We start from the raw sequence: 26,969 nt of genomic DNA on the forward strand, positions 1-26,969 counted from the left end.
TAGCCAAAGCCAACCAAAGTGCTGCAACAACAATTCTAGTATAGAACCAATATACATATGCATCTATAAGACTTAAAAAGAAAACACTGATAGATAGAAACTAAAATCAAAGCAATGAAACAATTTTACACCGTACAACTCGAAGGATTAAAAGCCAGGGTGAACAGGTGGTTTTTTAATAAGGTTTAAAACAACAGAAGTGGTAGAGCGTTCCATTGGGCAAAAGCTCTGGAACCTCTAGTCTTTAGCCGGGTCCTCGGGATCAGGAGCTGAGATTTTCCCTCAGAACGTAATAATCCTAGCAACAGAGTTTGTGCTGCTTTTTATCAGCGTGGCAATTAATCTTGTTTAGTTGTATTATGGCCTCAGATGAACTCAAGAACAATCCAGATTCACCTAGTCTGTTCAAGGTACAAAGTGGGGTTTTACAATGAGAAGAATATAAACCGGATATACATTTTAGCAACATAACAAAGATGTTTATGATTAATATATTAAATACATTTTTATAATAGCATATTATTCTATTTTTTAGACAATTTCATAGAGGAGGCAGTTTTAGGCTTATGAATACAGCTTTTTTTATCGAGGGCAGAGATATTCAAGCATCTGACACTGTGGCATCCTTGAGTTCGCAAAACATATTCAACGAGTATTGAAAATATGAACAAAATGAAAGACGCAACAAGTATTGAGTGTAGTTTCATAATAAGGGATTTCTGTAAGAGAGGGATTGGTTTGTTTCAATGAACTCCGCCTAACTGGGCGCTTTTATTGCGACAAGTTGACACAAGCTGTGACCAGACTTGCGATCGGAGTCCCACATCAACTCAACGCGGGTCAGCGCAGGACAGCGGATCAATTACAGGTCAGTTCAAATGTAAGAAAATGATTTAGTGAATGCGATGGCACATGTTTACGTTTACGTTACGTTAAAAAGTTGCCAGTCAACGGTACAACGTCAAATTTCGTTTGTTCTGAAAGTGGCAGCGATCACAGATTGTATCCAAGTTTGTCTTTGGGATTGTGAAGCGTAACGTTAGTCATACAAGCCCCGCATTAAAAACTAATAATAACAAATCTGAAAGAAACAAATGAGTAAGAACTGGTTTCTATAGTAAAACTGTACTTCTGTTGGGTTTAACGTTAGTTGTCTGCCGTTTGGCTCTCGGGTGTCTAGCTAGCTGTCAGACTCCGCACGGAACCAATGGCGCAACAATGAGATTTCACAGGAAGTGGGTGAAAGTTGACGCCCTTTAAAGTCTGTCCATTTGTCATTAAGCTTACAATACAATCTTCCTCGATCCAACACAATAAAATAATATAAGAAAAAAATTGTGAGAATATAAGATTACTTCTTACATAACTGGAAAGGCATTTCTAATCCTGCACTTTGTCTTCGTACATTTAGGCCTATCAGTGATTTTTTTCACCTTTGCACCATAATTCATTTGATAGCAATAAATCATGAAATCATGTCAACTCTTCTCAGGTTTTATTAAAGTATTTATCATGTTTATCTTGATTGAACAAGTATTTCCTGGCACAACATAGCTTGGAATTCTGTTCCCCCCTGTACTGTAATTTCAGTGTCTACAGGGTTGTCAGCAAATAAATTAATAAACATTTAAAAAGAATAAATAAACGTTTTTCTTTTATAAATGTAGTTTTCTCCGTTTTAAACATAAACATCTCTTATAGAATGACAGACGAGAAGACAAGTGAGATGGACACAGAGACACCACAGACTGCACAGGATCAACAGGTCCATTACACTGTTCTCTGACCCTTACAGTACCTACACATAGGCACACACAACAAACGTTTTGTTCTTTTCCAATATATAAAACACACACATTTCATCAAACTTATTACTCTTGTTTCAGAGCGTAGTATCCAGGGTGAGTAATATACCACTGGTGAGTTCAGCCTGTGGTGCAGTGTTCAATGCCTACAGCACTACAAAGGATAGTGTACCGCTCCTGAAAGGAGTCAGATTCAGATTCAGATTCAGATTCAACTTTATTGTCATTACACATATACAAGTACAGTGTAACGAAACGTAGTTTAGGTCTAACCAGAAGTGCAGTTAGCAAGTGCAGGATATACAGTTAGAATAAATACAGAATACAATATGAAAAAATATAATACAGTGGGCATGGACTATAAAAATATTTTGCAGTAGGTGTGTTCTATGAAAATATGACAGTAACTATGAACAATATATACAGATGACTATATACTATGAGCATTAATGTACAGGTGGATATGAACAGATAATAATTTAGACTAAAATAGTGCAAGTGACTTAGGTATGCATAAATTATTGACATTAGCTATTAAAGTTGCAGTGCAATAGGTGAGTTAATGCAGTTGTAGAAGTTGATGCAGTTATTAAAGTTACGGTGCAATATACGAATTAATGTAGTTAATAGGTTGCAGTCCAGAAGATGAGTTAATGCAGTTAATAAGGTTACAGAGCAGTAGATTAGTTAATGCAGTTATTGAAGTTACAGTGCAATTGATGACTAGATGCAGTTAATAGAATTACCGTGCAGTTGATTAGTTAATGCAGTTATTGAAGTTACAGTGCAATTGATGACTAGATGCAGTTAATAGAATTACCGTGCAGTTGATTAGTTAATGCAGTTATTGAAGTTACAGTGCAATAGATGACTAGATGCAGTTAATAGAATTACAGTGCAGTATATAGGTTAATGCAGTTATGGAAGTGGTCCATTAGTGCAAATGAGCATTCAGTTAAATATTCCTGGTGTGCAAGTGAGCAGTATAGAGTGCAAATGGTGCTGTGTGTGTGTAAACAGTCCGGTAGAGCAGATACATGAAGTACTGGTGTGTACAGTTCAGTCATGCATGCAGCCCTGTAGTGCAATGTAAACAATGTTGTAGCAGCATTGGAGTTAAAGGTATGAGAGGTAGTGGAATCAGTGGGGGGCAGAGTTCAATGATGAAACAGCTCTGGGAAAAAAGCTGTTTCTTAGTCTGCTGGTTCTTGTCCGGAGGCACCGGAAGCGCCTACCAGAAGGCAGGAGAGTAAACAGTCTATGAGCGGGGTGAGAGGAGTCCTTGAGAATGCTGCGAGCTCGACGCAGACAGCGTTTCTTCTGGATGTCCTCAATGGCAGAAAGTGTAGTCCCTGTGATGCGCTGGGCTGTTTTCACCACCCGCTGCAATGCCTTGCGCTCAGCAACAGAACAGTTCCCGTACCAGACTGTGACACAGTTGGTCAGGATGCTCTCTATCGTGCAGCGATAGAAGTTCACCAGGATAGTTGAAGACAGTTGGTTCTTCTTCAGTGTCCTCAGAAAGAAGAGACGCTGGTGAGCCTTCTTGACCAGGCATGAGGTGTTGGTGGTCCAGGACAGATCCTCCGAAATGTGGGTCCCCAGGAACTTAAAACTGGAAACACGTTCAACAGCCATTCCATTAATGTGGATGGGGTCGTGTGTGTCTCCTTTCGCCTTCCTGAAGTCCACGATGATCTCCTTTGTCTTGGAGGTGTTAAGGAGCAGATTGTTGGCTGAGCACCATGTGGCCAGGTGCCGGACCTCCTCCCTGTACGCAGTCTCATCGTTGTTGCTGATGAGACCAATCACTGTTGTATCGTCTGCAAACTTGATGAAGGAGTTAGATCCGTTCACAGGCCTGCAGTCGAGTGTGAAAAGGGAGTAGAGGAAGGGGCTCAGTACGCAGCCCTGTGGTACACCAGTGTTGAGGGTGGTGATGGTGGAGCAGATGGGGCCTAACCTAACAAGCTGAGGCCTGTTCGTCAGGAAGTCCATAATCCAATTGCAGGTAGGGTTGTTGATGCCTAGGTTTCCAAGTTTGACGATTAGCTTGGAAGGGATGACGGTATTGAACGCAGAACTGAAGTCTACGAACAGCATACGTGCATAAGTGTCCTTGTTGTCCAGATGTGTGAGCACGGAGTGCAGCGCCATGGACACTGCATCATCTGTGCTCCTATTGTTGCGATAGGCAAATTGGTATGGGTCCAGTGTGGGTGGTAAAGAGTCCTTTAGGTGTGCCAGGACCAGCCGCTCAAAGCACTTCATGACAATTGGTGTGAGTGCTACCGGGCGGTAGTCGTTCAGGCACGTCGGGTTTGAATGTTTTGGGATGGGCACAATGGAGGTGGATTTAAAACATGCTGGAACCACTGCTTGGGCGAGGGACATATTGAATATGTCCGTGAAGACCCCAGCGAGCTGCTCTGAACATGCCCGGAGTACGCGACCAGGGATGCCATCTGGGCCAGCAGCCTTGCGCGCGTTGATCCGACTTAGGGTCGTGACACTATCAATGGTGGAATTTATGTAGTCCAAAACAGAAGAGGTGTAGCTGTTGATGTCCGTGTGAGAGCCACTGGTGGCCTGAGAAGCAAACAGACTCCAGTCTGTGTGTAGAAACCTTTCCTGGAGTGTAAAGTCTGCCCCCGCAGGCCACACCTTGATGGTCTTCACTGATGGCTTCACACGATTAATGAGGTTAATGTACTTGGGGGTGAGGAACAAAGAAAGGTGATCAGATTGTCCCAGGTGGGGGAGGGGTGTCGCGGCGTAAGCTTTAGCCATGTTTGTGTAGACATGGTCCAAAGTTTTGTTTCCTCTTGTGTGGCAGGAAACATGCTGATGAAATTTAGGGAGCACTGTCTTTAAGTTTGAGTGATTAAAATCTCCCGCAACAATAAATGCAGCCTCCGGGTGAGCAGTCTGTTGTTTACTGATGGCTGCATGAAGTTCTTTCATAGCAAGCTTGGCATCAGCATCCGGTGGAATATAAGCTGCCGTTATAATGGTGGAAGTGAATTCCCGTGGCAGATAAAACGGTCTACATTTAACCATGAGAAACTCAAGGTTAGCCGAGCAGTGTCTCCCGACAATAACAGAGTTCGTGCACCAAGTTTTGTTGATGTAGATGCACAATCCACCTCCTCTTGTCTTACCGGATTCCTCTGCCGTTCTATCCGCCCGGTGTGTGTTGTAGCCCGCTAACTCAATAACGTTGTCCGGTATACCGCTGTGAAGCCATGTTTCCGTGAAGATTATGGCATTGCAGTTCAAAAGTCTTGGAGGTGGCAGAAAGTGGGGTGCGCACACTCGGGGCTGTTGCCACGACAGGTTCCAAACCCATATTGGACCGTCTAGAACCACAGCGTGAGTATCTGTATTTTTACTTTATTCTTCATGTACATTTTATTCAATGTTTTTATGTGTGTGTTTGTATTTTGTAGTTGCTGTGGTAAATGAATATGCCATGAAAGGGCTGGACAAAGTAGAAGAAAATCTTCCCATTTTACAACAACCAGCGGACAAGGTAATGTATTCAGCATGTACCCTAAAAGCCTTTGAATTTGCAATCTTGTAAATTTGGCTTCTATTTTTCCATCGCAGGTAGTATCAGATACAATGGGAATGGTGTACCAGTCGGTTACAGGGGCCAAGGACGCAGTGATGGGGGCCGTGTTTGGTGGAGTGGAGAAGACGCGTTTTGCTGTAAATGAAAGCATAAATACAGTCATGGGGTCTCGTGTTGGCCAGATGGTCAGTAATGGTGTAGATAAGGCCCTTACCCATTCTGAGGGCTGGGTGGATCAAAACCTTCCACTGAGTGAGAAAGAGCTGGGTGAGTGTAGACCCAGTAATGTAATTATTGTGATCAGATAGAGAACTATAACTGAGGTTATAGGTCAAATCGGTCATTTCTAAAATGAATAAGTTAATCAGTGTTTGCCTCTGAAATAAGCTTTGTATATTGCCTGAAATATTTTTGTACAGTTTTGGCGAGAAGCGTGTTAAATGAAGCAACAAGAGATTGCATCTTTAAGAAAACAATTTACTTTTAAAGGTTTTTAATATAAATGACTTGAATCCAATTCAAGTTGACCCAGTTTAGATCTGAATCCTGACTTGTTTGGTAAATTAAACATGTAATATAAAGTTTATAAAGCTTATAAGAGCTACATGCAATAAGCTTGTCTTCTTCAAACATATATGTAAGTTGTTTTCTCACGTTGGTACAAGAACCCAATGAATCCCATGTGTTGATACCAACCTCAGTATTGTGTGTTCTGTTTACAGCTGCCCTGGCCGAACCAAGGCCAGGAGAGGAAGAAGGCTTCATAGTAACCTCTAACCCCAGCTACTTTGTCCGTTTGGGTAAGCTGTCTTCCAAAGTTCAGGAGAGGGCACTTGAGCAATCCCTTATCAGGGCCCGCAAAGCCAGAGACACTACGAATACGGCAGTGACTCAAATGACCAGCACCATAGATCTACTAGAAAGTGCCCGTACTGCTTTGTCCAGTGCCAACCAGCAGCTAGGTGGGGCCCCCGAACAGTTCCTTCAGCAATGGAAGGAATGGAAGGAAGGTGAGCCCAAAGAAATGGTGCTAAAAGCAACCGGAGAGGCAGAGGTTGATTCTGCAAAGGACCAGGTAGAGGAAGAGAATACTACTTGCAATGGAAATGCAAAATTATTTTTTTAACAAATGTTTCACAAGTGTGTCTCCCCACAGCAGCTGGAGCAGAGAGCCTTGTCGATGGTTCGAGGTCTGAGTGACCAGCTGAAAACAGCGTGTTCAGGGGTTGTGTCCAGTGTTCAGGGGCTCCCAGCAACTGTGCAGGAACAGCTGTTGTCTGCTAGACATACAGCCGAAGAACTTCAAGTGGCACTGAGCAGCACCAGCACGCTCACGCCACTTCTCTTACTACAGACACGCCAGCAGATAACACAGGTATACAGGTGTAGGCCATTATGCATATCTCAATTCTATTTTATAATTGTTCATTTGTAATAAAACTGTGTTTTCCTCCTTCATCAGGTACGACAATCTTTAGATGGAGTCGTGGACTATCTCCTCAATAACACTCCTCTTAATTGGTTGGTTGGGCCTTTTGCACCGCAGATAACAGAAAAGGGGGAATGAAGTTGTCACATAACCAAATAAAAGCCATGTTTGGATAAGACAGATAAATAAATGCTGCAAAACATCATATTGAAATATATTGAAATATAAAAAATTTGAATTGGTGTTAACTGTTTTATTAGGCTTACACTAGAAAGTGCCATAATGCACTTAAAAATAATGGTATTAATTTATCGTTGTCAGTATTTTAGAGTATTGAAAATTCTATGTAGAATATGGAAGCTTTCATTGTGAAGCATTTAACCTCTGTAGCATTTAATAAACAGAATGAAGTTTTCAGAATGAAAACACCATACTTCATAGTCCCAGATTGTAAAATTCACATAGGTCCGGTAATTGTGTAGGAGATGTTTATGTAACATGCAAAATAAATGGATCAATAAAATTTGTTGTAAAGTTTTGTTTACAAAGGGGAAAGCTGTTCAAGCTATTTGGGACTATAATATATTATCACGCCATGCATTCTTTGGGATGGAATCCATGACCTTCACACTGAATCCCTCATGCATGCTCTTAACAGAAGAACTGCGGGAATGTGTGTGTGTGTGTGTGTGTGCGTGCGTGCGTGCGTGCGTGCGTGCGTGTTAATAAACACAAAGTCTGCGGAAAGTAAATTTCAAAATGAAAATCTGCACATATAGGCTATAAAAAGTGTTAGGATGTTGATCTTGCCCGGTAGTTAAATGCAAAAAACATCGCTACAGCTGCGACATTTAAAACAACATAAAATATTTTAATGAAATATATCACGTGATGAGTGAATCGACATACTTAATTTTTTAAAAGTAGTCTGGCTGGATATGTGACGCGGTTTCGATGACGGCGGAATAAATTAATTGTTGCCGATGACGTCACGGCCGTTGTTTCGGATGACGCCGGGCAGCAGGCCGCAAGCGCATAACAGGGACGTTTTCCTTCAGGTTTTTGTGGATCAAGGTCGTCGATTTCTCCTCAATCACTACGAAATACGGGTAAATATTCAAGCCAACGGTTGTTTTAAGCCAAGGCGAGTTTTCTTATGGTGGTCTCGAGGTCCCAGTTGTCCTTTTTGTTTGCGTGCCATCACGTCAGCTAGCCGTTAGCAGAGCTAGCTCGTTAGCTTGGCTAGTTGGATGTAATGAATAAAACGACTTTCATCAAGTTAGCGACTTTAACACGGTCAACCGTGCCTAATGTTTACTACTTTTGAAGGGATTGTGTTCTCGTAATGTCATTTTGATGTTGACATCCCGTCGGTTTAATGTTTTTCGCAAAACTAGGATCAAAGACAAAATCCTAATATGCGTCGGACAGCCTCAGAAATAACAGCATTGAATCATATTTCCAAGGACATTTGACGTTTAGATAGTTAGGATAAACATCTGCATGCCCGTGTTAAATATTTACTTTAAATGTTCTCAGAATTGAGGCGAGCTGTTGCCTATTGCAAACCGTCATTTGATCACCATGTTGTTAAGGATGCAGTAACCTGGATCGTTCGTTTGTTTGAAAAACAAAAAGCAAACTAACAAACAAAAGAACGTTTGTTTCCATACACCATGTTGTCAGCCTCGCACTTGGCTGTAGCAGGCTCTTCAACAAATAAACCATATTGGTGTAAAGTTTAGTTTTTGGTTTGACTCATCCTTTATCTGAAGTCCAGTAACATTAAACAGCTTCACTATAGATGAAACGTTATATACAGGCTCCTTTAGGGTGTTTTTATTTCAGTGGAGTTTGCTTATGCCCAGTTCCAGCAGGTGCTTAGATACATATAAAAATAGTTTTTGGTGTATACATTTTTTTTATCTCATCATTAGTGACATGTACAGACAAATCAGCCATGCCAACTAAGGGCAAACATAGGAATGGCTTTGCTATGTCAGCAAAGGGTTTTTCGAATCTCAAGCACAAAGGATAATATACATTTTTAGTTTATTTTTTAAAACCAAAAAAATCTTTGGATACTTCTCCAGAATTTCCTGCTCAACAACATTGGGATGTCAAGTTCCAGAAAATGAAACCTTGGAAGTTGTCCACATGACTTGCGTAGATAATGTGTGACTAGATAATAAAATAATATTCATTTTTATTTGATCTTTTGAGACATGTCAATATCAGTTATGATTATTGCTATAATAAAGTCTCCAACTACATTTTTAGGATTACCCTCTCCCATCCCCCTCACCCCCTTCTAAAAACAGCATGGCTCAGGAGACAAATCAGACACAGGTGCCGATGCTTTGTACTATGGGATGCGGTTTCTATGGTAATCCTCGCACCAATGGAATGTGCTCTGTCTGCTACAAGGAACATCTTCAAAGACAGCAAGGAGGGGGGAGAACCAGCCCCCCAGGTGAGAAAGGTAGGACACTGGCTTAAATAACAAGAGACTCAGTACTTGATTTTTACATGCACCTAGTGCATTACAATCACATTTGTTCACTCAATGCTTTTAAGTGTGAATCAGTACATTGTCTGCCTGGTAACAGACATTCGCCCCAAATGCCAATTATTCAAACACAGCTGATTCGCTATTAAGAGGAATACTCAAAAGCCCCAAATCAGTGTGAGATATGTAAGGGTTAGAATATGGTTGGGTAAATTTCTGTCTGTGCTTTCAGCTGCCACATCACCTGTTGATACCCCAATTGCATCTGGAGTAATATTGGAATCCACCCCTGTACCCACAATGGAAGCTGTTACACCACCTAAAGAACGAACATCTAGGTAAGTGCAGGCAAGAGTTAAATGGTTTTGTTGACAGGCCAACAGGGACATTTAATTAAAGAAAGCTGTAATGTTGTCATCAAATTAATTAAATGTTAGTGTTTCTAGTTAGTAATTTTATTAGTAGTTGAGGCTCTTAAAGGTCTTCATGTGTTCAACTGTGCAGCAGCCCAGGTTCCAAAAAAAGCAGAAAATAAAGTACGCCAAGGAAAGAATTATAACAACTAACTGATATATTTGCTTGAATTGTGTTGATGCAGCTGTTCGCCCAGCCCAGTAACCCAGCAGATGACGGCTATGAGCATCTCCCAGGACCCTGGAACCACCGATTCAGACAGGGCAGAAGCTGAAGACGAGGAGGAGGAAGGGTCGCCTAAAAGCACAGGTCAGCTGTGTTTCTCTCATGCCTTTGATTCATTAAATCATTCATTTGCTTGTCAGAGTAACATGTAGACCCAGAAGCAAGGAAATGTATTGTCCGGCAAATGATCTCTCGCGTATTTGACAGGACCAGTAGGAGAGAGCGCACAGGCATCATCAGATGGAGATCAGACTCCTGACAAGAACAAAAAAAAGAATCGGTGCTTTACTTGTAGGAAAAAAGTTGGCCTCACGGGTAAGTGCCACAGGAGGATCACTGTTCTTGGAAGAGGGTTACTCTTGACTTGCTTATTAGCAGACTTCAAAAACTTCATAAGATTCTTGCTTTCGCCTTTACAGCTGCTAATTTTTCTTGAGTAATTTAGGAAACTTTGTGTAATATTATGCTCAAATATTTCCTGTGTTTTGCTCTGTTGCCTGTCTTAATGTTTTTTAACATCTGCATTAATCCTTGAAATATAGCAAATCTTAGGATGTTGTGTAAAAAATATATGTATATTATATCTATAAGTGTCAGTCCAAGTTTGTAATCTCAGTTAGTTTTCCATATTTTCGAGCTGTGGTCAGGCAACATACTGCATGTTAATGCTGGATTCCACATGTTACTGATGGTATTCAGACTTATCTTTTGAGAACTCAACACTAAAACTTATGCTGTCCATCAGAATTAGGCATCCAATTAAACGACTGAAACGACTTCCCTTCCTTTTTTTGTCTCTAGGCTTTGACTGTCGCTGCGGCAACCTGTTTTGCGCTATTCACCGCTATTCTGACAAACATGACTGTCCCTACGACTACAGAGGAGCTGCTGCCGCTCGTATCCGCAAGGAGAACCCCATCGTGGTGGCCGAGAAGATTCAGAAGTTATGAGGACTGATGGCTCAGAGCAAAAATTGTTTGACCTGCAAGTTTTGGAACCATGGCGCTGAGTAACACCATTCTAAAATGGGTACATTTCTTCATTGTAGGATAAGGTGGGTGTGGTTGTAGAATACAGCCCCTGCTTGGCCACTCCCTAAACTATCATCTCCCTGTCTCTCCTGGAAGGACGGTGCAGGAATGTGTGTATGAATGTGTGGCAGTTTCAAAGATGACGTTTGTGCGTGTGCTTGTATTTTTTTCTAGAGAGTCAGGGAGAAGAGGGGATTGGTTGTCAGATGGGCATCCATTTGCATTGGGGGGTGGGAGGACTCTTTAGTTTTTACCCTGGCATTAATTTTGTTAGGATATTAACATTATTTTTTATAGGAACCCTCGGGATGTGTGTTCGGAAATCTGGGGAGTACAAATTGCGAGGGCCGGGTGGGGGTTTCATTGACAGGAATTCTCTGCGTTTGCAAAATGTTGCTGAAGAATATAGATTTTAATGACTACTCCCACATTTATCCAAGTAAAATATTATTTTTGTGTTATTCTTTTTTTCTGGTTAATTACCCCTTACATCAAATCCCAGCCCATGCATTTAAAAGCAATTTCTCTTTTATATATTGACTTATCATGCTAATGTTGGGTGCATGAATAGTTATCGGATGGGGCTTCGAATAGGGAGCGGGTTGGGGCCTTGACATAAACGTGTGACTGAGTTTTTTCCCTTCCTTTTCTGTTTTAATGAGTGTATGGCATCAGAAAATCTATATTAATATATTGTACGTATTGAACTGTGTGATTGCATTCTATTTATTTTTGTATTATCATTTGGTTGGTTGGTACTGGAGGATTGGAAGCATGTGTCCTGAAAAGAAAATTCGAAGAAACCCATTATGTAATCTCTTAACCATACATTTCCGTTGAATTTGTATATCCATCTTAACAATTGTGTGTTCTGGTGTCGATGGAGATGAAGTCTGTATCTGTAAGGACTTAATTTGGCTACAAAATTATGTATCATTTATGAATCGAAACGCAATGAAAGTTCTTCAGTATCTTTGCACAAACACAACAAAACTGTGCAGCACGTTAAAAACCTATAGCAGGCCATTTATCGCTAATGCACGCTACATACAAGTGAACTTTTAACCTTCGCCTCAGAGTTGCAGAGAAGCAAGGTATTTGTTGTTAACCACCAGCAGACCAATGAATGATGCAAACCGAGCTGGCGAATCATTTCTTCTAGGTGACACTTCTGTTCTGAGATGTGTATTTCCTTAATTACTGTGAAAACCGCTGTGCTAAATGATGTCATAATGGACAGTGCACACTCTTTCCTAAACAGATAACCATTGCATGCTCGCTCTGGTATTAGGCCAGTTTGCTGCAGCCACATTTTCAATTGCAATTTTGAACCGTAAAATAAACAATGTCACGTTGTTGCAGTGCATGGACGGATGGAGCCTGCCTCTACTATCCAAATTAACAGGATTCTACCCGTGTTCTCTAGTGTAAATACTACGTGGCCGCCATTCATATTGAATTATGCTAAATAGAATGTTTAAAGGTTTATAAGAATGGTGGGAAGGTTCAGTGAGAAAAATGTGTACGTTACGTGTACGTAGTGTTTATTAACTACCCATATGTTAGGTGGAAGCTGCAGCATGGTGTTCTCTGTCATCTTTTTTGTGAGGCCTGTTTTGTGCTGGGCCTGTGTTTTTACTTTTTTGTAAAAGGGCTGAAACAGCCATATGGCACATTTTGTGTTTGTCAATGACATTTGTCAAGTCTCTTGATATGCACCCTTTTCCATGGTTCATTAACCATGGTTTCCTGATATAAAGACACCTGAAGGCAGCTTGGCAGATGTGAACGATCTTGTAGAAATATGCCAGGGCTGGCACTAAACGAATATCTTGCAGTTTGATTCCTGGTGTGAAATTTAATGACATTGTCTCTTTAAGAAAATAACCTGAGCTTAGTTAGCACCGACTGTAATTGGAGCATTATCCTCAGCGTTGCTGCCAGCTGAAGAGAGCATTTGTGAAAGCCAGGTGTAAGTGGCATGGTTGGCTGAGCCGGCTCCTTGACAGCCTTTTAATAAGGATTTGGAACTCTTACTGACTGCCTACACAGATGTCTGAAGCTTGAAGATCCTACTCTCCACACTCCAACACCTTTCTTGGATTTAGGTGTACAGACAGGTGAAAGGCACTGTCAGGGTATGGGGATGCTCAAATGTCCAGGGTTAGTGGGATGGAGTCTTGTTTGAGATGTAAATGTAGGCATCCAGTTGCAAATACTGATCAAGCTTGATGATATTAAGCCCTAATGGGGTTAAGGACAGTTTGGTCACAGTTCCCTACCTTTATTGCCTTCCGTATGTTTTTAAATTGGCACTCTATGCCAATCTAATGCATTAGCCCTTTTACACTAGCAGTGATTCACAGACATTATTGCATGTGGTAATGAGGAAAAAACTGAGTAATCTCTGCTTAACACAAAGCAGAATTGCCTTGAAATGTGTGAAGGTGTTGAGACATTATCCTCGTGCGGTAGTTCATCAGAACATTCAGAAAGATGACGCTCAGTCATTATTGGCAGTACATTAACCAGCATTCATGGATTAATTTGCCAGCGTGCCCAGTCCCCCAGAGACACCACCAGATACCCTTTTTCTTTTCAAATTTAGGTTTGTATGATGTGTATGAGTAAGTATAAAACCAATAAAGTCACAAAGTTTATTTTAAAATTATGCAATGTCTTGTGTTTCTTATGTGTGCATGCAAGTCTGCTCTTTTTCACTAACATCAGGAAAATGCATTCCCACTCATTTTCCCTCATCAACTAAAGTGCATCTTTTGTAAAATGTAGTTTAATACCACTGTGTTGTTCCTTTGCACAAAAAGCCTAATGTAGAATACTCGACGGACATGGTTTTCTTTGTGCAAGTTATAAGAGATCATTACTGATCAACCCACCCTCTTATGCCTTCAGACACATGTGAAAGCCTTTGCCCTTCCTCTGAAATTTCTTCATTAGAATGTTACATTAGATGTGTTAACAACATGTGTTTGCATTAAGGATGTCTTGTGACTGCATGTGAATCATCAAATGCCACATCAGCCCTGCCCTGTTCCACAACTGCCAGCTTTACAGCTGCTTGCTGGTTTTGTTCATGGTTATTTAGAGTCTGGTCTTAAATGAGTTGAGCCCTAATTTATGTGTCAATTGGATTTTGTAGGAAAGATTCATGAGTGGGTTAGGATAACCTTGCTTTATTAGAAGTTCATTAGTTCCATATAAAACACTTCAATACAAACCAATGTGTTTTCTCCAACGTGGATTTTTTACATGAACCCTTTAGATACAAGTCAGTTTTATTTATTTATTTTGTTACATACGTCTCTTCTTGGATGGATGTCTGTCATCCAAATTCTAAATGACTTAATCAACGTTAGCCGTCTGGGCGACATTTACAACAACGCAAGCAGATGTGACAACAGAAGCTCCTCCTCTGTCCTTTCTGTGTAGTTTCCGGATGCGGTAACGTGAAGAGCAAAGACGTTCTCAAACTGGTGAATATTTCCCACTCTACATGGTTCCCGCATTGAATCACGTGGTACTCGGCAAATCCTAGTTTGACAAAACAACTTCATAATCATTTTAACATTCAATTGAACAGGTTTTAAATCGAAGAATGACGTCCTGTGTCGCATTTTAATATAATCAGAAAGTTGCACGTGATAAAAGCACAATACACGAAACACGAACGTAGCAGTGAGCCCAACGTAGAGTGGGCGGGCTAAGCGACCAGACGTCTACAACTGAAGTGGAAAAAACACACAACTCTATTAGCCTACACCAGCAGATTAATACATGGCAGGACGCTAGCCGGGAGTCGACTCATCGCCGAAGACGGATAAACTAATATTGAGTTCGATTTCTGGCGCTACATTTTATCCTGGGATGAGACATGTCTCCAGCGGAGCACAGACGTTTATTTATTGTTTGAGTCGTAGCTAGCGGGCTAACTCCCCTTTCCCCCATACTTCGAGCTAGCTACTTAGCGGCGAAGGTGTGAAAACATAAAATCCGGCGTTGGCAGGCTGTGATAAAGAGAAAGACACGTATGTTCAACAAGAGTATATATATATTTGTATTTTGTTGGAATGTATTGTCCGTTTGCAGATTAAATGTGTTGTGAATCTCGAATTTGCGCTAATCGCTGTGTTGGACTGATGTGACCAAGCTGTTGCTTATTATGTATTATTTAGATATGAAGAGTTTGGTTCCACAATGAGATTAAAAAGTCATGTTTTTTATTGTGCATTCCAATTAATATCAATCAAACCGCAGTTGGTTTGTTTTGATGTGAGCCATAATAACAAAAACAGCTAACTAACATAATGAAAATATGTTAATGTTATAAAAACATGATCTCTCATTTTGGAACCAAACTCTTCATAGGTTGTCTAAACAGTATCGTATAGCAGATAGACCGTCGGTTTTGAGATGGTGTGGTCAGTATAGTTGAGGATAGGTTTACTGTTTGCGTTTCCCGATTCTACCTGGGGATTATTTATTTATCATCTGTTTACACTTGGTGCGGTCTGTGTTTAAGTTTTCTTGAAAATTGTTTGTTTTACATAAGTATATATAACATACTCAGATTATGTTTTACATAAATATATTTAACATGCTCAGATTATTTTGCAATTACACAACGTGTTGCATATTTTGGTTTTGAGTCATTGCACTCTTAAGTGCTCATAGTACTTCTATAATCCTTAACTTTTGCTGACCTTGTTGTACTGTAATCCGAATGTTAAATGAATCATCCCCGTCTTGTGTTGAATGTTTATTGATCACGATCTCTTATCTCTTGCAGTTGACAATGAATGGCCTTTCTGTGAGTGAGCTGTGCTGCCTGTTCTGTTGCCCTCCCTGTCCTAGCCGCATTGCTGCCAAGCTTGCTTTCTTGCCCCCTGAACCCACCTATGCCCTCCTGCCCGATCTGGAGGCCGGGCCAGTACCGGCCGGACCCACAGGGACGTCGGGGCTTCGCTCAAGGGGAGGAGTTGGTGGTGGGAGTTCTGTAGGAGGAGGGAATGCCACAGTGGAGGGGCGCTGGAAGCTCCACCTCACAGAGCGGGCGGAATTCCAGTATTCCCAACGGGAACTGGATGTCACGGAAGTGTTCTTGACTCGCTCAAGTCGGGGTAACAGAGTTGGATGCATGTATATCCGCTGTGCCCCTTCGGCGAGGTAAGATGGACAAACAACTATTAGGCAATCTGGGTCTTTTGCTGAACTTGTAATGTGTCACGTCTCATCTGAAGACCCGCGGGCCTCTTTTCCTCCCACATGTCATTTACATTCCATTATTCTTTTTCCATCTTTCCGTTGCCCTGTTTCCTGCTTCCTTCTCTCAGTTCGTCTTTTATCTCTACCCAGAAGGCCCTTCTTCCTGAACGCATTCCTACTTTATCATGCGTCTCTTTGTTTTTACGGCTTGTTCCTTTGTTGCTTCATTTCCTCCTTATTGGTGATTTGTATAGGACGATTACATTTGTTATTGGATGGGAAATTGTTGGAGTCTTATCACAATAGATGTGTTTACCTCACAAATGAAAATACATATGGCCTTGAGTGTTGTTTTGAGGCACTTTGATGTACAGTCTGTTTTGTCACCTGATTATAATCCATTCACATACACAAATCCATGCTAGTTATGAAACTATTCCCTGAGGCCTGTTGGGACTGTGTTTACAGCCGGTCCACCTATATGAGTAAATGATTCAGCAAGTGAAATTATAGCTTAGTAAGTCTTTCAGGAATCCGTAATGACTCTGACTTTGTAAGATTAGTTTCACTGCCCTACAAATCCCATCAACCCTTTCTCTCCAGATTTACTGTGCTGTTCTCCCATGGTAACGCAGTGGATCTAGGCCAGATGAGCAGTTTCTATATCGGCCTGGGCACTCGCATCAACTGTAACATATTCTCCTATGATTACTCCGGCTACGGGGTCAGCACGGGAAAACCGTCAGAAAAGAATCTGTACGCAGACATAGACGCAGCATGGCAGGCTCTGCGCTCGCGGTAAGACACAAAAGATATAAGGGTAAAGCCTAAATGAGTTTAGTTTTTTCTTTAAAAAACATTTTCTACAAGTAAGATTAGGCATCAGATTCTGCTCCGTGTGAAAAGTTTCTGAACAAATGGTCCCCAGTGGATTCTGTTTAACACTCTTGGTGCTAATAGGCTGTAATACTCAGCAAAACATTAATAAGCTTTGGATTTCTCTCTCTCTCTCTCGAGCAGATATGGCATCAGCCCAGAGAATATAATTCTGTATGGACAAAGCATTGGCACAGTGCCCACGGTGGACCTGGCATCCCGATACGAGTGTGCGGCTGTGATTCTTCACTCTCCTCTCACCTCTGGCATGAGGGTGGCCTTCCCTGACACTAAGAAGACTTACTGTTTTGATGCATTTCCTAAGTAAGTAGAAAAACCATTGATCTCATGTGTTATTATTTATGTCTTATTTTCGTTGGGGATTTGGCTGGACTCATCGCTGGATTTCTTAATAAGTCAATGGTTTGCCTTGTCACGGCCAGCACAGATTGTGATTAGCTAAGAGCAAAGCTGTTGAATCACTCATAAATAGAGTAAACAGTGTGCATTGTGATGTTCATATCTTGTGATGGTTGTATTGCGTTTGACATAAAGTGTGTCTAAACAATCGAAGAAATTTTAATTTTGTTTCTCCAATTTGATTATATAATTGGTAGGGTGTAATGGAAGGGGTATTCATAACATAACATGCCAGCTGAAGATAATGAGGAAATTATGTCGCTTCCATTGCCAAGTGCATTCCAAACGTCTACATAATGGCACCTAAGTGCCCTGTTCATTCCAAAGTCTAAACTCCAAAGGCTTTGCCAATCGAAGGGAGTAGGGCATAGGAGTGATGACTTGGTATTTTTCCTGTGACAGCTCGTGACGTTTCTGTACGAATACGGGCACCGTTACACCCCTTATAATTGGACATTGAGCTCTTGGCCAAACGGGATTTTAACATTTCGGTTTCATTATTGTCATTGTTGCATGCTGGCTGTGGAGCTTAGAAGGTTGTTGGATTTGGTGGATCGTGTCACTCAGTGCCAGTGTAGTGGAACACATGGTCACCATACAGCTGCAGTCAAAACCACTACTGTTTTGCAGCACACAAGCCCTGGGGTGGTTTGTTTGCTGTCAGCTGTTTTGTTTGTGGGAATCCACACAAAAACACATGTATAGACCACTTGTATACACCAAGTGTTGGATAAGCTAGTTTTAAACTAAAGCTTGATGAAGTACTCGATTTAAATGAGTTAAACTTTGGTCAAGCTATAAAGTAGATAGTAACAGTACATTTTACAAACAAAAAGTTATGTATTAACATTTTAACCCGGGACCTCCCTAAGCTGCATCTACTGAACATGGTTAGAAAATATAATAAAAAAATTTCATTGATTTGAAAAGAGATGTAAATGGTAGTTTCCTGTAAATGTCTATAACGTTATCTTCTTTTGTGTCTCATCAGCATTGAGAAAGTGTCTAAAATCACGTCTCCAGTGTTGATCATCCATGGGACTGAGGACGAGGTCATCGATTTCTCCCATGGCCTGGCCCTGTACGAGCGCTGCCCCAAAGCTGTGGAGCCGCTGTGGGTGGAGGGAGCCGGACACAACGACATCGAACTGTACAGCCAGTATCTAGAACGCCTGCGTCGTTTCATCGGGCAGGAACTGGCCACACAACACGCCTAAGCTCTCTTCCCTCTCTGTGTTTCTCTCTTCAACTTGTCATCCCCACCATCCCCCAGTCTGAACGAGAGCGAGATGGATGTCCGTAACTTATTGAAGGCTGCCATTTTTTATGGACGTCTTATTGGAGCAGCTTGACACAAATGATCTGCTTGGATTTGTTAATTTAATGCTTTCTTTTCTTCACCTTCATTTTTCATCTCCCTGTATTTGCAAGCGTGCGTGAAGCTCTGGGGGATGGAAGAATAATTTCTCTGGGGCGAGGACAGACCCTTCTCTTCCTGTTGAAGTCATTCTCGGCCCTCTAACCAGTGCAAGGAAAAAGCCAGGTGCGGTTTTGTACCTGCATTCGTCTGTACAGTGGTTCTCCAGCTTGCTCCCATGATGAATCCGTCGAGAGATCTTCACTTACCAATTCTCATCAGATGACCTAAAATAGCTCAATCCCAGCACCAGCATGCCTGCCCTGCCGGAGGGATGAGAATAAACAGGATATTTGGTGGTGGATGATTTTAAGTGTCCTATACCGGTGCAAAATAGCCCATCTTAGCATGGTGTCACCTCAACCTCCCTCACACTTTCTAAATTCATTAATGGAACCATTTGGCCTCCTCGGGATGGCTCTTGTGTCCAGGTGCGTGGGGTTTTTCACTCTCGTATTCCCTTTGGGATGCTGACCTCTATGTACAAATGTGTTGCCCTCTGATGAGTTGTCCTTTTTGTAAAAGATGAACCGGCTTTTGGTAAAGTGACCTGGTGTGCTCTGCTCCAGGCGAGGAAAGCTGGAATCCTGGGACGTTGGTCTTTGTCCCCAGCAGATCGGTAAATTTCTCTTGCTGTCTCCTCCCACTCTTAGTAGTATATGAGGGTGTCCATAACACCCTGAGGTGGAAGAGACCCGGAAGGTTGCCTAGTCATCATATTTCAATGAAACTGGTGTGGTTGGGATTCATCACATGAAACACAGTACACTTGATGCTCTCGGAGTAAAGCTAATTCACAACCAGATCCATACGTCATGGTTATGAACTGCCGGGCCAGTAGAAAGACTTTCCTTAAGCCAGAATTTTGGCATAGTGTTTTCACACAACTACAAGACAGGATCAAGCAGTTGAACCTGTTACAATTTTTTAATTGTCATTATTTACTCATGTCAATCCAAACTTGTCTTCGTTGCCTTTTCTGTAGAACACAAAGGAAGGATTTTTTTATAATATCTTGGTTATTGTTTTCTATTTAATAAAGGTGGAAATTGACTGGCTGTCAAGCAAACATACTGTAGCAATTATAAAATGTCTCATTTTGACATGGACAGCTTGGCTGGATGTTTAAATGTCATCATTTATATGTTGGTCTTTTCTCTTAGCTGTTTTTATAGGGCTCTTTTTGTAATTTTGGAGTTTGACAGCCCCAGTCCTTATACACTGAATTAAATGGAAGAGAGTAATTCAAATAGTCACAATTTAATGTTCTAGGTTTAGATCGACATGAGAGACAGTTGTTGTTCATTTTGGGTGAACTGTCTTGCAGATTAAAAGTGTGAAAGCAAGTAACGCACATACGTGGATAGAAGTCTGTCTCCCCTGTTATAATGACATACAACTCGCAGCCAGTTTTTCCTGTTTGTGGTTTGATGTGAATGAACACCCTGCAATAGAAATGTTATGTACTCTCATACAGTTTCCATTCTGCAAACTGTTATCTCAAATACATCTGTTGTTCTTGGGTTTTTGTTGTGCTAAAAATATGGGAGTTATAAAGCAGATCATGTAAAGCAAAGTATATCATGTTTTATTTTATGAAAAAAATGTCTCTAGTCAAATTACTAGCTGGTGGCACATGTTATTTTTCTAAAGGCTGTAAGAAGGATTACCATTGATTGTAACGGACATTAGGCACAACAGTTGAAACCTTTTTTGTGATATGGCTTTACTCTTCCTTCTTCCCCTCAAGCGCTGTCATCTCGAGTCAAGCTACTCATCTTCAAAGCATTTTCCTTTGATATTTTGATGCAGCTATGACTCTTAGTTATCATGTTTCATGATGTTTTGAAAATCAAGACTGTTAAAGGTAACCGGTTAAAATGTGCTTTGAAATCTTAGTAACACTAGTGCAGAGATCATTCAGTAACGTCTTATAGCTTTTCAACTGTGACTTAACAAGAGAGCTGCTACAGATCAATTGAACAGTCTCAATGGAATTAAAGGGCCATACCCAGTAAACGGTTGTTGTTTTGATGCATAAAATCTTACCAACCCTTTTTACTAAGATAACACACCACTTGACATAACTTTTCCCTGTGGCTTCATAATTCTGAGTGCCACATAATTTACTTGTACAACTTGTATACATTGTCAGGGTGTTATCTGGATAAATATTTTGTCATCAGAGAAGTTGCTTCGACAGCTGCCTTTGGAGGAAATCATGTAATACGTTCCGTTATTCTGTTTGCAACCCTTTTTTTTCCAAGTTGCCCACAAAACCCTTTCTTATGTTTTCCAGTAAACCAGGTCATGGGTTCTGTTGTGTTTAAACTTTAAATACAGAATGATCAATGTGCTTTGTGTAGTTGTGGAATAAACTCTTTAGAAAAAAATAGTACATAAGAACCAAAGCCTGTTTCCAACAAATTTGTATTTTTGTTCCGACATATATTAGGTTATAAAATCTTTTGTTTGACACAAATGGGGCTTGTTCATTCTCCATTCTGACCAAAAATGACAGGTGATGGCAGCCCACTGCCATTTGTCAACACTACTGGGATGTGGACTGCAGAAGGAGGGGCAACTCTTGGACTATTCAGACAGAGCCAGGTCTCACAATACCGGCTGCTGTTGAAGCCACAGAGGGGATGTTTTGTCCATCGTGTGGACTGCTGGCGTGTGTTTGGAGGCCTGAAGCAATACTGACTGAATCAGAGGATTAGATATATGGATGCTCTGTGCATATACACAACACAGGGGGGCACATTGGTTTGAGGTATCACCCAGAGGCTACATCCAAACACATTCAGAATCAAACTTTACAAGATTTTCTTGTCTAAATAAGTTATAGAAATGTCTTTTAAAACTATAAGATGTATGTACTGTATAACATTGTTTGAGACTTAATCTTGAGAACCTGTTTTTTTATCTTAATTGGTCGGGAGACAGAGTCATGGGTGTGTTTAATCTTATAAGGCATTAGTCTAATGTTGTTGTTTTTAGTTTTAAAGATGCATTTCCTTTACAGAATTATTGAAAGTATGAGATCTTAGAAAATAAAAAGATGAATTGGTGACTGGCCTACGTCCTTTTCTTGTAAGTACCAACACACAGACACAAAACGGAGTAGCTGCTGACTTCCACTTAGACCTCTTTTTTTGATTGAAATAAAATAATTCCTAAAGAGAAACATTTGTTTTGTCGAGCCATTAAACTAGTTCATTTTTTATTTGTTTGTTTGTTTATTGCCATTTACATTTAGCCCTTAAGCAGACGCTTTTATCCAAAGCTACAAAGAGTTCGGGGAGCAACAATCGATATGTCATACAAAGAGCAATAGGTGCTAATACAAAGTTACTAGTTTCAACGAAAGCTAGACCACTACCTGTTGAGAGAAGAGGGTTAGTATACTTTTTTTTTTTTTCTTCATTTGTCAAGTATCCGCCGAAGAGATGTGTTTTAAGTAGTTTTTTGAAGGTTGTGAGAGATGTGGTTGACCGGACCGCATTGGGAAGAATGTTCCACCAGGAAGGAGTTGTGAAGGAGAATGAGTGGAAAAGGGATTTAGTGCCCTTATGAGAAGGCATTACAAGGCGCCGCTGGTTTGCTGAACGCAGGGTTCTTGATAGGGTGTTGTAGGGTGTGAAAGTACGCCAGCGCAGATCCAGTGATAGTCCTGTATGCAAACATCAGTGACTTGAATCTGATCCGGCCTTCAACCGGTAGCCAGTGGAGAAAGATGAAAAGGGGTGTCACATGAGCCCTTTTGGGCTGTTGGAAGAACATAACACTCGCTTGTGATTGGCCGCATGTTAGTTTACTCAAATCCATGTAACAAAGCAGATAACATGGGTGAGAATCTTGGCGGAGGTGTGTCGAAAAACGTGCACTAACCCTCTTCTCTCAACAGATAGTGGTCTAGCTTTTGTTAAAACTAGTAACTTTACTTTTATCGCAGTGCTTATGTGATTGGAGAATATACATATAATGTGCTTTAAAAGAGCGTTTGAAAAGCTGTATGTGCAACGAAAACTGTATGTTTAGTGCGTCTCTCTAGCAGTTAAAATAGCAATAATAACATTTCAAGTTATTTTTATAAATCATCTTGCAATAATCTTGCATTGTAATATGGTGAATGCCTCATTGAGAAATAAAGTCGCAATGTCCTGAAAATCTGTACATTGTTCCATTGTCCCCCTAATTTGAATACATACATGCAAACTATACAGAGGTTGTGTATATATATATATATATATACATGCTACTTTGTGGCTCGCACAACTGGGGGCCTAATTCATTCATTAGGTTACGACTGGGGGCAGTCGTGACCTAATGGTTAGAGAGTTGGACTCGTGACCAGAATGTTGCCAGTTCGATCCTCAGGGGCGGAAGGTAACGACTGAGGTGCCCTTGAGCAAGGCACCCTACCTGCTCCCCGGGTGCTGCAGTGATAGCTGCCCACTGCTCCGGGTGTATGTGTGTTCACGACTTGCTGTGCGTGTGTTCACTACTCACTGGATGGGTTAAATGCAGAGGTCACATTTCAGGTATGGTTCACCATAACTGACAAATAGAACACTTTCACTTTATAAAATCTAGTTTAAATGTATAAATCTTTTGATGAGTGGATTATTGCGTGTGGGAAGGTAGGTGGATGGGGGGCACCTCTGGAGCTGTTGTCCAGGGGCACTATGAGGTCTTAATACGGTTTATTATTCTTCATATTTTAGCTGTTATCTTCTTTAAGTTATCTTCACCAAAGCGACGCCAAGCAAGCAATCATGTCAACGTGTCCTTTAGTAATGGGGCGGGGCATTTAAAATGTAAAGAGATGACATGACAACTAGCCCATAATAAACTTAATATAAAATATTGTAAACATGAAATTTGCCATATCCATTGCATGAATTTAATCACATTTGTCATTATAATTTTTACTCAAATAAGATTATACAAGTGAGCAGTGGTCTGGCTGGGGTTGTACTCATCCCAGGACTGCCATCCTGTGCCAGAGGGACTGAGCAGGCAGTTAAAGTAATTGTTCACGTTCAACATACATTTTCATGATAGTTTACTCACCCCTGTTGTCATCCAATATGTTTATGTATTTCTTTCTTTAGTCGAAAGGAAATTAAGGGTTTTGATGAAAACATTCCAGGATTATACTCCATAGAGAGTACTTCAATGGACTTCAAACGGTTGAAGGTCAAAATGACAGTTTCACTGCAGCTTCAAAGGGCTTTAAATGATAGAAGTCGATGAATAAGGGTCTTATCTAGCGAAAATGATTGGTCATTTTCTATAAAAATGCTTTGTTTTACAAAGCGTGCTCACAACATCACGTAAAACGTAATTATTTTGAAAAGGTTACGCTCCTTTTTGTATTATAAAGTTCTTGGCCCTGCTTTTTTGTGTGAAGTGACAGCTCACCCATAATTTTCATGTAACCAAACAGATCTCATCCCCACTGACTTCCATGGTATTTATTTTCCCTACTGTGGCAGTAAATGAGAGACGAGATCTGTTTGGTTACATACATTATTCCAAACATCTTCCTTTCTGTTTAGCAACCAAGACATTTGGAACAATATGAGGGGAAGTAAACAAATACGGATTTTTCATTTTCATCCCTTTGAGGTAAACAAGAGTCAGTTACATCAAACTAATAGTAGTAATTTCTTACATTATACTTACAACAAAAAAACTCATAATAAGTAGGTTTCTATATAACTTGATTTTACACACATTATTATATTCCTACATTCTATTTGTCAGACCCTCATAGGGAACCGCATGTTTACAATGATCTCCAAAACGATGATTCACATTCAGGAAAAAACATAACATATTACAATAGCATTCACAAACATGTTAATTGTAGATTTATTTCAGTCTATTAAAACTTGATTATTGCCCTTTACAGGAGCGCCGTGATGTCCACCAAGATCAGGTCAACTGGTTCAACGTCCAGAGGGATTTTAAGATGTACTTTAGTTCGCAAGAGCCCGAGAACATGGCTCTTGGACTGAACAGACAGTAGTGGAGGAACACAGCTGAGTGCCTGATGTCAACCAACCAGTCAAATGCCTCATCGACCAGACGATTTTGAGACCATGACTTCATTTACAGGAGCACCTTGATGTCCACTTGGATCAGGTCAAATGTTTTATCGTCCAGAGGGATTTTAAGATGTAGCCTAATTTGCGAAAGCCCAAGAACCTGGCGCCTGGACTGGACAGACAGCAGTGGAGAACAAGGACTGAACACGGCTCCAAATGCACTTTTTTTTTACTCCAAAAGTCAAATGCTTCATCATCCAGAAGTCCATGTAACGTCACTTAAAAGAGCCCAAGCAAATCACCCTGATCTCGACCAACATCAAGTCAGATATTTCATCGTCCAGAGTGATTTTAGGACAATGCAACTTCCTTTATGGAGTCCGAATGTGTGAAGCAAATATGATGCCTCAGATCCCTTACTGAGAAACTCAAGCTACGGCCTGACCTGAAGATACCAGACCTATGAAAAACAGCCTCCGCCTCTTCACTGGATATTGTGAAGCATATGAAGAGTTCCCTATAAAAATTCACCAAATTGGCACCCCCTCCATCAAACTGCATTCAGTCTTTCAGTTAAAAAAGTATAATGTGCATAAAGCATGACAGAGTTTCCTAAATACTACTTTCCTAATCAAGGTGTGAAAACAACAGAGAAAAACCACAAACACCAGTTACTGTATAATGTCAAGAGTAAAGGCCTGGCAAAAATAAATTGCAGCAATACTCATATTAATAATAATAATTTATATTCATATAATTTATAAGTTTCTTTATGCTACATACTGTATATTATATACCTATATTTTTAATGTAAGTTTAAGTAAATGCATTTTATATACAATTATTTGCATTCAAATACTGACCTGAAGACGTGAACTGAACTGAAAACAAATTTGAAGCTTTCAGATGAAATACATTAACCAGCATTGTTTATTATAATATTCAGAAAACCCAAGTTGTCGATTTACAGAATCAGATCTAAAACAGCCATCTGGTAGCATTTACCAAACCACACATTGTTTCCAAACAACACACACTTTTATTCAATTAAAAAATACAGGTTTTCCCCAAATGTGATTGTGGACAACATAATCAGAAGAAAAATAATATACACTGTCGATGGCTATATTTCATATCCAAGCGGATCTAGTCCTTTATCCAGCAGGATTCTCTCATCTTCTGGAGAAACTTCTGCAGCTCCTCCTCAGAGAAAACCTGAAGGACAAAAAGGACATTCGGCTGCAGAACTGGACATCAATAATCATAAGCGACATGCCTGCGTCATTTGACGGAAAAACAAGCCTCTCGTTCGCCTGCAGCTGAGGGATGCATTATTCTTCAAGAGGAAAGTCATATTCACTAAGGATGCCATGAGGGTGAGTAAAACATGGGGAAATAAAATTTTGACTTTGACAAAGCGTTTATTATGTAAAAACTAAAACTGTAATTTTACAGGCTCTTCCTGTCTACGTGGCTAGTTTTAGCTAAATTATGTTGCAAAAAGCATCAGATGCTTCAGTATGCAAGACGTTTTCACTTTGACCATTTAGAAAAGATACTATCAACCCCCATAATACTTTTTTGGTGGGGTTGGGGGCCAGTTTGCAATATACAATTGATACAAAAAACATTTGATCATAATATGCAGAACTATATACTATTTTCTTAAGAATAGGCTTTCATAAAAGAACAGGCTTCTTTTACTGTGCTGGATCAAATCAATGCAGTCTTGGTGAACCGAAATGACCTTTGAACAGTAGTGTATACACACACAGAATAATGCATCTGCTTCTGTAGTTAACGCGACGTGAACATGCATACAAAAACAATGTTTACACCGTCTAATCATACAATCATAAAATATTACAAGACTAAACGAGTGTAACTTTATGGCAAAATATGTCAATATTAAAAAAAATGTCACTCATTCAAATCCGCTTGAGATTTTGTGTAATACGTTGTTACTTAAATATATATCTTTCCGCTC

The 26,969-nt window shown here is 40.5% G+C and overlaps 3 protein-coding genes across 6 annotated transcripts; all 3 read left to right on the forward strand.

The window, feature by feature from the left end:
• Positions 1–773: 773 nt before the first annotated feature.
• plin3 (perilipin 3) lies at positions 774–7,360 on the forward strand. Of its 3 annotated transcripts, none has more exons than XM_079468496.1 (9): positions 774–868; positions 1,702–1,765; positions 1,887–1,995; positions 5,091–5,177; positions 5,255–5,337; positions 5,415–5,646; positions 6,102–6,454; positions 6,536–6,754; positions 6,842–7,360. In XM_079468496.1, the coding sequence occupies exons 2-9, from the start codon at positions 1,703–1,705 to the stop codon at positions 6,944–6,946; spliced, it is 1,251 nt and encodes a 416-aa protein (XP_079324622.1). In that variant the 5' UTR covers positions 774–868; position 1,702; the 3' UTR covers positions 6,947–7,360. The 3 variants fall into 3 exon arrangements, with proteins under 3 accessions (XP_079324622.1, XP_079324624.1, XP_079324623.1); XM_079468498.1 differs by having other exon boundaries at positions 6,539–6,754; positions 6,842–7,328; XM_079468497.1 differs by having other exon boundaries at positions 833–880.
• A 395-nt stretch (positions 7,361–7,755) lies between these two features.
• Positions 7,756–13,658, forward strand: LOC306900165 (AN1-type zinc finger protein 5). The gene is made up of 6 exons (XM_079466918.1): positions 7,756–7,917; positions 9,089–9,290; positions 9,550–9,655; positions 9,916–10,040; positions 10,164–10,271; positions 10,758–13,658. Exons 1-6 carry the CDS (start codon positions 7,792–7,794, stop codon positions 10,904–10,906), a joined length of 816 nt encoding a protein of 271 aa, XP_079323044.1. The 5' UTR covers positions 7,756–7,791; the 3' UTR covers positions 10,907–13,658.
• A 778-nt stretch (positions 13,659–14,436) lies between these two features.
• Positions 14,437–21,997, forward strand: abhd17ab (abhydrolase domain containing 17A, depalmitoylase b). Of its 2 annotated transcripts, XR_013787310.1 has the most exons (6): positions 14,678–15,033; positions 15,795–16,171; positions 16,814–17,008; positions 17,231–17,410; positions 18,498–19,354; positions 19,449–20,496. XR_013787310.1 is itself a non-coding variant. In XM_079467791.1 (5 exons), exons 2-5 carry the CDS (start codon positions 15,801–15,803, stop codon positions 18,721–18,723), a joined length of 972 nt encoding a protein of 323 aa, XP_079323917.1. In that variant the 5' UTR covers positions 14,437–15,033; positions 15,795–15,800; the 3' UTR covers positions 18,724–21,997. The 2 variants fall into 2 exon arrangements, 1 of the variants encoding a protein (XP_079323917.1); XM_079467791.1 differs by having other exon boundaries at positions 14,437–15,033; positions 18,498–21,997.
• The last annotated feature ends 4,972 nt before the right edge of the window (positions 21,998–26,969 follow it).

This window comes from Barbatula barbatula (assembly GCF_947034865.1).
Source record: "Barbatula barbatula genome assembly, chromosome: 11".
In the NCBI taxonomy this organism is placed as follows: Eukaryota; Metazoa; Chordata; class Actinopteri; order Cypriniformes; family Nemacheilidae; genus Barbatula; species Barbatula barbatula.

Excerpts from the sequence above, each read along its gene's own strand:
- LOC306900165 (XM_079466918.1), top strand. The coding sequence starts at position 7,792 with ATGACGTCACGGCCGTTGTTTCGGATGACGCCGGGCAGCAGGCCGCAA. Across the intron at positions 10,041-10,163 it reads AGGGTCGCCTAAAAGCACAG|GACCAGTAGGAGAGAGCGCA; the intron begins GTCAGCTGTGTT and ends CGTATTTGACAG. Across the intron at positions 10,272-10,757 it reads GAAAAAAGTTGGCCTCACGG|GCTTTGACTGTCGCTGCGGC; the intron begins GTAAGTGCCACA and ends TTTTGTCTCTAG.
- plin3 (XM_079468496.1), top strand. The coding sequence starts at position 1,703 with ATGACAGACGAGAAGACAAGTGAGATGGACACAGAGACACCACAGACT. Across the intron at positions 5,178-5,254 it reads GGACCGTCTAGAACCACAGC|TTGCTGTGGTAAATGAATAT; the intron begins GTGAGTATCTGT and ends TGTATTTTGTAG. Across the intron at positions 5,647-6,101 it reads ACTGAGTGAGAAAGAGCTGG|CTGCCCTGGCCGAACCAAGG; the intron begins GTGAGTGTAGAC and ends TTCTGTTTACAG.
- abhd17ab (XM_079467791.1), top strand. The coding sequence starts at position 15,801 with ATGAATGGCCTTTCTGTGAGTGAGCTGTGCTGCCTGTTCTGTTGCCCT. Across the intron at positions 16,172-16,813 it reads CGCTGTGCCCCTTCGGCGAG|ATTTACTGTGCTGTTCTCCC; the intron begins GTAAGATGGACA and ends CTTTCTCTCCAG. Across the intron at positions 17,009-17,230 it reads TGGCAGGCTCTGCGCTCGCG|ATATGGCATCAGCCCAGAGA; the intron begins GTAAGACACAAA and ends TCTCTCGAGCAG.